Raw genomic sequence first — 10,620 nt, forward strand, 5'->3', positions numbered from 1 at the left:
CTTATGCGCACCAAGGCACACCCCACTTGATCATGATTGGAGGAAGACCCCCGCCTGTCACCTACACGGAAACTGAAACTTAAATGACACACTCTGTTACAAGTAAATACAAAAGAAATTCAATCAAAATACTTAAAAGTACCACTTTTTTTAGAAAGGAGGTTTTGCGTTGTGGCCATCGATAGGGATTTTTCTGTTTCTCAAAGGGAGCAAACATAGCTGCTCTACAGACTCTACAGCTTGTAGATCTGCATGTTCTTGTAAGATGAAGTAAAACAGTCCGACGAAAAGGAAACGTTGATCCTATTAAACAGCACAGCTGGATGTAGTCCCCCCCCCCTCCTCAACTCTCCAGGGTGAACTCACGATGAACGATGAACCCCGAGTTCATGGAGTGGGCGGGGCTCAGTGGAAGGTGTAATGGATGCTGGGCACGTCCACGTCCATGTCGGAAAGCGTCATCACAAACACCAGGGTCCTGACGTGCTCGCCCAGCGGCTTCTTGGACACCTCGGCCACCACCTCCGACATGGGCATGGCCAGCCTCCTCTCCCGGATCTCTGGGTCCGTGTACAGCGCGTAAACCATGCAGTTTCCCTGGCAGAGCACGTCGATCTCCAGACCGTGCTCCAACCTGAAGTGGTCCAGGAACTGCTGGAGTGTCATCTCGTCGCCGCCGGGCCGCACTCGTCCCCGGACCTCGAAGCGGTCCCACAGCGTCCAGCGGGTCTGGCTGTACGTTTTGCTGGGCGCCGCGATGGGCTCGCTGAGGGTGAAGAAGGGAAGAGCCAGGTTCATGAAGCTGTTCTTGAAGGACTCCAACCTCCGGTGTCCCTGGACCACCTTGATGAGCTCCAGACTCACCAGGCCGGCCACCGAGGCCGTGGCGGTTGCGATGGCCGGCATGATCTTGCCGGCGATCAGCTTGCTCTTGTGCCGATCGGCCGGCGGGATGTCGTAGTTCTCGGCCCTCAGGTTGGACGCCGCCACCACAAAGTCCATGTGGCGGTTGGCGTCGTCGTCCTTCTCAAAGTCGAGGGGGTGGAGCCGGAGGGAGCAGCAGGACGAGCGACAGGCCAAGAGGAGCCTGGTCAGCTCCTCCAGGCTGGAGTCGTCAGAGACGGAGGAGGCGGTGACGCCGCTCTGCCGCTGCTGCGGCTCTTCTTCGGGGACGTGGAAGGTGAGCTCGGAGCGAGGACTGAAGGCCGCCACGCTGACGTCCTGCAGGATCTTGTCCACGGCGGCGCGGTCGGCGCTGCCTGGTATACCGTAGGTCTGGGCAAACAAGTTGGCAGTCGCCATCACGTAGTCCAGATGCAGCTTGTTGGCGGCGCTGAAGACAAGGGCGTGCGGACACCTCTTGGGGCTCGCCCAGAACGGCAAACCGGAGCTTGTGAGCTGGTCTGGGGGATAGCCGTGCAACATGTGGCAGATCTGGTTGCTGTATTCGCGCTGCCAGAGGTTGCGCGCCCAGGCCACGCAGTCGGCCCAGCTGTGGGGGCGGTCCGTGACCAAGCACCGGTACACAACCTCCAGTGCATCCAGAGGCTGAGCGCCGGACAGCTTCAGGGTGTCCATGAAGCCAGGATCCGTCAGGTACTGGATGGCCTTCTCCGCCGGTTGCTTGAACAGTCCGTCGAACTGTTCGCGGGCCCACTGCAGCGTGTGCTCAATAACGTTGGGGAAGTTCCTGATCGTGCAGCTGAGGGCTGTCTTCTCGTCGGGGTCGTGGCTGGTGCTGTAGTCCTCCGTGAGGAAGGGCAGGACCACCTGCACGTTGGCCTTGGTTCCCAGAGTGCCGGACTCCAGCAGAGGCTTGCGGTGGCGAACGCACTGGCCGTCCACGTACCGGCGCGCCACGACGTTGTCCAGCGCGTTGGCCACGCCGTCGAGACCCTGGAAGAAGTGGTCGTCGTAGACGCTCTCGGTGACGGCGCCCACCATGTTCTGGTGAGCCGTGACCTTCATGGACGGGTTCATCTTCCTCGCGGCCGCCACCGCCGTGTCGCTCTTCATCCTGCCGATGTCCTCGGGTCTGAAGAGGAACTGTCGGTTGAGGTTGGACTTCTCGATGGTGTCCATGTCCGTGACCACCAGCTCTCCGCCGCCCCCGCTGGCCAGTCCCATCATGGCAAAGTTCTTTATCAGCTCGCAGCCGATGGCACCGGCCCCGACCAGGAAGTAGCGCTGTTTGGCGAGCGACTCCTGCAGCTTGGCGCCAAACACGGCGATCTGCCCGTCGTAGCGACAGCTCCTGGGAGCGCAGTCCTCCTCCAGGAGCACGGCGCCCCCTTCAGGCAGGCACTCCAAGGCATCAAAGTACAGCCATTGCATGAGGGGCATGAACTTCCCCGTGCATGCCTTCATCACTTCCTGTGCGGCCAGTCCACCAATGAAAGCGTTGACGGGCGCCAGGTCACCTGCGGAGACGAAGGCCAATTTCTTGATGACAGCCTCGTCGAGATGCTCCACTTTAGCAGACCCCGTCTGGGCAGAGTTTACGTCCTGGGCCAACGTCACCAGCTCGTCACCGTCGGCCTGGTTCCAGGGTCGGGGGAGGCGGCCGTTCTTCGCCTGGAAGGCGTGAAGAGCCTGGAAGGCGATGTGCAGCTGTCCTGGACGATCACACTTAGCAAAGTCTGTCAGGGTGAACTCTGGCTCAGCCATGGAGGCCAAGAAGGATTTGAAAGTGATCTTTTTAGGCATCTTGACCTGGGTGACGATCCCCCCGCTCACGTAGTCGGAAAACTCTGCGGTGTCGCAGCAGATGCGGAAGGTATCGGGCTGCAGACACTTGATCTCCACAGGCCGGCGGCCGTTGAGCTCCGCCATGCCCTTGACCTCAGAAAAGGTGACGTGGTCTCCGCTCTCGAACCCGTGGCGGTCCTCCAGACACATCACAACGCCGCCGGCGTTGTCCTTGGTGACCATGGCGACTGTGGCGGTCAGAGGCTGCTCTCCGTTGGCGTCGTGCACCGTCATCTCCTCGCCGAAGTCGCAGAACAGCTGGCCAAACAGCCCCCGCGTGTTGGCCACGACTAGCTTCACCCCCCTGCGGCGGCAGAGCTCACCGACCTGCCGCTGCTCCTCCAGGGTGGAGTCGGTCAGCACCACCACCTGGAACCCCGTTAGGAAGTCCTCGGTGAGTTCCGCGGCGGTGTGTGCCGTCACAGGGACGTAGCCGTTGAGCCGGGCCAGGCGCCGCTGGCTCACCTGGGCCCGGCTCTTGCCCAGGTCCGCCTCCCGCAGGTAGAACTGCGAGGAGAGGTCCCTCCACTCGGCCACGCCCCGGTCGTGCACGGCCACGCTCTTGACTCCTCCCAGGATGAGGTTCTTGGCGACCTCTACACCGAGGCCTCTCATGCCGGAGACGAGGACGTTGGCGCTCTGCATTCGCCTCATGGCGGTGTGACCCAGGACGTACAGCTGTCTGGAGTACAGGCCTTCGTCCATCTCTGCGGCACCGCCGTTCTCTGCCATCTGTCGGGGAGACTTTGCCTTCAGAGCCGGGAAGCTGTTCCCAGCAGCACGTTTCATGACAGAATGGAGAGTGGAGTGGAACCTTCATCCTGTGTCCTTTATATACTGATAGGCCTGTGACGTGACGTGTTGTATGTAAAGTCACCTCCTGCCTTGCCCATATATGGTGACCTTCAACCCTGGCTGGGAGCACATCGCCATGGTGAGCTTTTGTTGATATTTGAGAAGTGGAGAAGTGCAAGCCGCTCCGATACGTGACTGTGTGTATGTACGTCACTACCCGAATGTCCCTTTTCAGATTAGTGTGGTTGCCTATAATACTTATCCGACTTTCTTTCTTTCTTTCTTTCTTTCTTTCTTTCTTGATAGTTAAACCTGTGTCCCAGCTGTAGTTTTGAAAAACACCTCTGTGTCTGTGCCAGAGTGTGAGATACGTACAGTTACATGCTTATTTGGATAGTGCAAGAGCAGAGGAACACTGTTGGGTCAAGCAAGCACTGCCTCTTCAAGAGAAGACAGATCTGACTTGTGGAGATACAATTGCATGGGCTGCCTATCATGATTCTAAACAACCTTCAGTGGAAGACTCCCCAGCAAGAAGTGCACTCCTTCCTCTGCCACACCAGCCATGATTAAGCATGGCATGGATGTTCAAAGACAGGCTGTTGACTATCTGAATCCGGGACAGATCCCCGTCACAACTTTTGACCAGCCTCTGTTCGTTCTGGCAAAGTTAGTACAATGGGAATGGCCAGATATGCACGGTGAAAAGGTACATGTAGTCATGCTCTGTGGATTACACACAGAAATGGCTCTCTGGAATACACTGGGTGATCTGCTGGAAGGCTCTGGTTGGACAACAGTACTTACAGAAGCAGACATGGCATGGCTGCATCATTTCTGAAAGCAGCGCATCTACCTCGAACCAGGCATGCCCACCAGGTCACGGTTCTGCAGAATCTACAGCAGGCTTTCAGGCTTAATGCAGGCCCTGAGTCTTTCCTGGCTTGGAGAAATTATATGCTGAAGAAGAGTCTTACTATATGAAACCCTCATTCCCATCTTCATCAGGGCACAAAGAGAGTGAAATGTTCTACTGTATGTAGAAGTACTCGAAGCACTGAGCCCTATATTCTTTTCCTTGGACCAAGTGAACTATTCAAGATGGATGACTGATGCCTGTCCATATCAGGGACATGAAGTATTTTCCCACCACTATCAAGGATGAGTATGAGAGGAATTGACACTGGGTTCTTTCAAAGACACACAACACATTCTCTGCAATCCCATTTGATCATGCTCATGAACAGGAGAACAAGAATGTGAAAGGTTCGGGTGGTGCAGTTGGCCTCACAGAAAACCTAGATGCGTTCAGAAGATGGATGCGTTCAGGCCCAGAGATCGCAAGATAGCTAAAGGAATTTGAAAAAGAATACCTCCAAGAAGATGACAAAGAGAGCTTCCAGCACCATGAGCAGGGTCTTGCTCAGACAAAGCTACCAGGAAATTGGATGGGCTTTCTTTTTGACCCATAAGAAGGAGCGTTTTGACTTTTAGACATCCAGGATTGAGTTCACAGCTGGCCACCAACCAAATCTTTGCATGTCACACCAGGGCAAACATCGTCTTTTGATTTCAGTAGCATGGACTGTTGCAATCATGAGGAGGCATACACTAGGATTGTGGTACATGTACAACATGCACTGGAGCATGGAGGAAAAACTGTCCTTGTGCGCATTGTGAACACTGATGTCATTTTCATCTTTTCTGGCTTGTTCCATTATTTAGTGATGCTTCGACCTTTGACTGACATCTGGGTGGCTTTCGGAATGGGCAGAGAATACAGATTTTATCACATCAACCCTGGGGGAACCCAGATCTCATGCCTTGTATATGTTTCATGCATATTCCGGTTGTGACACAACTGCCTTTCATGGAAAGGGCAAGAAGTCAGCTTAGCGGGCCTGGAGCTTGAAAGACTGACAGTCATCCTCTACGACAAATCCAGTCCTTTGAACTCCATAAAAAAACCCATGATGCGCTCCTCCAGCACGTGAAACGGACAGTCTACCAAGCGGCCATCTGGGTACCCAGCAGACAAAGCCAACGAGTGATTCTTTCTCCACAGAACTATGGATGGGCCAAGGAAGAAGGTTCATGGGTGCCAGTTGAGTTTGGCTGACCATTCCCGAGGTTTCCAGAGCCTGCAGAGAGCTGATCAGACTGTTGTACCTGCAAATGCAACAAAGCAAATTTGGACTGTTCCTCACTTTGCAAATGCAACTGTGACAGCTAGACAGAATGCAAAGCTCTATAACGTGTTTCACACTATGATGCATATTCATTTGTATTCTTCATGGCAATAAAGGTGTTATTGATGATACTCCATGTTCTGTGACTTTAATAATGGCGAATAAAGTCAACTTCATCACATACATTTGGAAGTGATTTGATCATGTTATAATGTACATAGTCTGAAAAATACTAGTCTTGCAATTTGATATTTAAAATAGATGTTTGACAAGGGCTAGGCTAAAATTCAATAACTGACTCTAAGGAACCATCATGCAAAACATGGCGCTTTTATCCGCAGTCACAAAGCCACCAGACTATAGGACATGTATTGCAGCCTTAGAGTGCCATCATGCCTTTGAAAATGCCAAAGTGTTAGTGTGCAGTGCTCCTGTTCTCGATACCCTTGACTGTGAAAGGGTGCCTTGGGAGCTGGGGCTGTATTGCTTCAAGAGAGTACTGATGGAATTGATCACTCCGTCTTTTTCTTTTCTCGAAAATGTACTAAAACACAGTTGAATTATTCCACCCTTTTGAGGGGGAATGCCCATAAGTCCGATATCTCATTAGTCCTCCCGGGTCATCTCATTAGTCTGGATTTAGTTAGGGTTAGGTATTAGGGTTAGGTTTAGGCATAGTTTTACTGAGGTTAGGGTTAGGGGTTGGGTTAGGTTTAGGCATAGTTTTACTGAGGTTTATGCAGGGGTGAGATGCCATGGGCTCGGTTGGGCTCGGCGAGCCCAGACTTCTCAAGCTGCACGCACGCACGCCCCACATGCACGCACACACACACACACGTGCACGCACGTCGTCAAGTTGTGTGACGCCGCGGTCAGCACGAACACACTTCAGTCCCCTACCTGGCTAGTAGCTTTGCATAACAATACTCGGGTAGGCAGTTCTCACCTACGTCCTCATTTACACTTGTATACGGCCAGCTGCACGTTCGCCTTGCATTCTTTGCAGACATTTAGCTCCTTTCAGAACCTCTCCCTCCACTATGCAGCTCCGAGATAGCTTCCCCACTTTTGTGATCCACAAGACCACAACCGCGCGGCAGGCATGCGTGCACACATGCGCGTGCACACGCACGTGACGTGCACGTGACGTCATGAATTTAGAGGGGCACCACTTCTAAAGTCCATATCACACCACTGGGTTTAGGTTTAGGCATAGCATTCACCAGGTTAACATCACCAGATTCTGACTAGTGGGCTGTAGGAACAATGAGATTTCGAACCAATGCCATGGCACCACATTGAGAAGGAAGCACTGGCCTTACTGTTGGCGCTGCATCATTTTGAAGTTTATGTTGGATCAGTGGCGTCAGTTCAGAAAAAGCTAAGGTATGGCAACATGACTGGTGACTTGTACGCGCACAAAGTCATGTTGCCATACCTTAGCAACAGGCATGATACATTTATTGCCAGACCCATGAAATGGGTAGGCCTACATAAGCAAATGTCGGTCTGTCCCTTTTCTATATAAAGGGTATATATGATGATGACATGATGATGACATGCCTACAAAAGGCATGATGTCATAAATGATGATGACAGACAGGGGGTCTGGCACAACCAGGTTGACCTGGTCTAGTTTTAAGAAGTACATTCTATTTTCCCCCCGTTTCTACGGTTTCTTGGGCTGGATATGGCAGCCGGGAACGGTTGTTCAAGTGCAGCTAAACTTGGCATGTTAGTAAACGTGCCACAATTAACAATAATGAATTGCACCTGTGCAGCTGACCTGCAGAACCTGAGAATATACCATTTTGTCAAGATGGGGAGAATACAAGTGTGAAGAATATACTTATAATACCTTGTTAAAGTGAGCATTTTGTAAATCTTTTTACTGTTATTTAACAACATAATAACCAGAACAGATAGACGAAGGATTTATGGATTTATATTTAAATGTAACTTTTATTTTTCCCCCTGGGCCCAGGGTTTGGCAGCTGCATACCCCTGCCATACCCAATTGACCTGTACCTGTTGGTTATGCGACCCTCATCATCCAGAACTACAGCCTAGAAATGAAGCATAAGAAAGGCATTCTTGCCAGTGTGTTGTCCCGTGCATAAGTGTTTTTTTTTTCTTTTTTCTTTTTGGGTGAGTTTGTGAATAGAGCTACTGTATGTATTAACACATGTAGAGTAAGTTAATTCTTGTTGGTAGGTGTGTTACGCTCCACTGTGTTTGTTGCATTCCACTTTGGTTGTTGCGTTCCACTTAGTTTTTTGGGTTGTGTTCTGTCTCTCCCTGTATTTCATCAGCGCTTTTTTCTCCTGATACAAAAGGCCAGATGACCTTTTGTAACAAGCTCTGGTGTGGGAGTCTCCAGGAGGCCCTTGTCTGAGGTGGTGGCTACACAGGGCTGGATGTTTCTGAAGCTAGACATGCCTTTGTGCGGTTGGGGCTTGCAGCCAGACGAAGCTGGATATTTCGGCCGTGAAACTGGATATTTTCAAAAACTGATAAATAAGTGAAGACATTGAAAAAATATCCAATTCACTGGATCTGTGTAGGCATGGAACCTGGATATCTCTGAAGACTTAACTGTGTGTGTGCTTGTCCCCCTAGTGGAGGTCTGGGGACACAGATTATTTTAGACCTAGATATCTTTGATCGTGTCACCTAGATATTTTTCTATGTTGATATCTGAAAAACCGGGATATATAAAATATCCACCTCTGTCTGGCCTAGGCCTGAGGATCTGAGCATTCGCACCGGCTTGTAGGGTCCCAGCATGTCGGAAATATAACTTGGAGCCTGACCATTCAACAGCTTTAAAAGTAACCAGAAGATCCCTAATCGGGAGATAAGCGACCGTCAGGCCACATGTATACACAACCTCATGGTGGCGCTAGAAGAGGGGCATGTGAGAAATCAGGGGCGGAGGTTGTGGTTTGCTAGCCAAGGAGTGTGTGTACAGTACAAAGACAGACTGACAGACAGACAGACAGCCGGTGGAGGTTTTCATAGTAACTTGCGACCTGACCGTGCGACTATCAGGTCAAAGTTACTATCAAAACCTCCACCGGCTGTCTGTCAGTCTGTCAGTCTCTCATACGTCACACATCACACTTTTACCCTACTCATATCTCCGCCACCGTTGCACCGATCCATGCCAAACTTTGCAAATACACTCCTTGGCTGCCAAACCACAACCACCACCACCCCTCATTTCTCACGTGGCCCTCTTCTTGCACCACCATGAGGCCGATTCTTGAAAAACACATTTTTGGACACTTTTTGGACACAATATCTCTAGTCATGTCATCAACATGGATCTGTCCCATTTCCCATATTCCCTCCTGATTGGCTACCATTTACCAACCCTTATCTCCCGATGTAGTGAGTCTTACTGGTTTCAACTGTGGGAATTGCATATGAGTGCTCATTGCGACCGTCAGGTCGCAGTTACTATCAAAACCTGCTGTCTGTCAGTGTGTCACACGTCACACTTTTGCCCTACTCATATCTCCGCCACCATTGCCTCGATCCATGCCAAACTTTGCCCCTCATTTCTCACATGACCCTCTTCTTGTGCCACCATGAGGCCGATTCTTCCAAAACACATTTTTACCATTGCCTTCTAAAGTTTGTGTATGCGACCTGATGGTCGCTTATCTCCCGATTAGGGAGTCTTACTGGTTAACATAACTGGTGGTGGCAGCGCGGTGAGAGCAGCAGAGAAGCTGCTTCCTGTGGTTAGGTGTTACTGCAGTCTGCACGTTAGACAGGAAATGAGAGAGGTTCATTTCAACACAGTGACTTTAACACTGACAACACATTGGGGGGGGGGGGTAGTCAGAGTGTGACTGCGGACGGGGCCTCCATGGAGCATGCCTCAGGATTGATACTGTATTATATTATACCACCATACTGCATATTATCTTAACATACTATAATCTACCACTATATACTATTAAACATTATCGTTATACCTGGCAACATGTCAAAGTGTCTTACAATATTATTGTTACTTTTACTTCTTGTATTTGCCTGTATCTCTCTCTCTGTCTTGCCTCTGTCTCCTTCTTGCATACACAAACTTTAGAAGGCAATGGTAGCCAATCAGGAGTGAATATGGGAAATGGGACAGATCCATGTTGATGACATGACATTAGAGAAATATTGTGTACCGTTTTGTGTGATTTTAGGGCAAAATCTGTAGGAGCAGTGTCCAAAAATGTGTCTGGCCCTTCCCACCCTAGAGCCTGGGTCTGCCTGATGTTTCTTCCAGTTACAAGGGGGAGTTCAATGTCTACATGTGAAGTGTCTTGAGACAACGTGTTGTGATTTGACACTTAAATAAAATTGAGTTTAAATTGAATTGAGTAGTGGTACAGGAGGTGGAGAGGCCCGCTTAGGAGTCAAAAGGTTCAATCCCCGGCTCCTCCTGGTCCTAACAAAATAACATAGTTCTTAATGTTCCTTCTCTTTACTAAAGAAACACACAATCAACGAACACAAAAGAAAGGACGCCCACCCCTTACACTACCAAGACTGAACCCATGCATGATAACATTCATTGACACGGCTAAACACACAGACAAACACAGAGGCCTGGTGTGGTTAGAAGCTGGCAAGAAGAAACACATCTGTGCATGGAACACAGGCATCTTTATAGTCCACAGGCTGTTCACAGCTGCCAATCACCAGCTAGTGACTCCCGCGATTTGGAAATGCTCCCGTCATACAGTCTGGGGTACCGTGAGTATCCGGTTAAAGCGGAAGTGAAGCCTCCTCCCCACTTGCGTTTTGTTTTTAACATCGCGCACATTTATCGTAATATAAATAAAAATCATCCAAGCATATTTAGCTTGCTGCTTAGCAGAAATGAGAT

At 50.5% G+C, this 10,620-nt stretch overlaps 1 protein-coding gene across 1 annotated transcript; it reads right to left on the reverse strand.

Annotated features, from left to right (window-relative positions):
- Window positions 1-405: 405 nt before the first annotated feature.
- On the reverse strand, window positions 406-3,480 carry LOC308289609 (ubiquitin-like modifier-activating enzyme 1; the record flags this gene model as incomplete). Its single annotated transcript, XM_080731344.1, has 1 exon — window positions 406-3,480. The coding sequence occupies one exon, from the start codon at window positions 3,478-3,480 to the stop codon at window positions 406-408; it is 3,075 nt and encodes a 1,024-aa protein (XP_080587470.1).
- Window positions 3,481-10,620: the final 7,140 nt, after the last annotated feature.

Source organism: Nannobrachium achirus, assembly GCF_963921795.1.
Source record: "Nannobrachium achirus genome assembly, chromosome: 1".
Lineage (NCBI taxonomy): Eukaryota > Metazoa > Chordata > Actinopteri > Myctophiformes > Myctophidae > Nannobrachium > Nannobrachium achirus.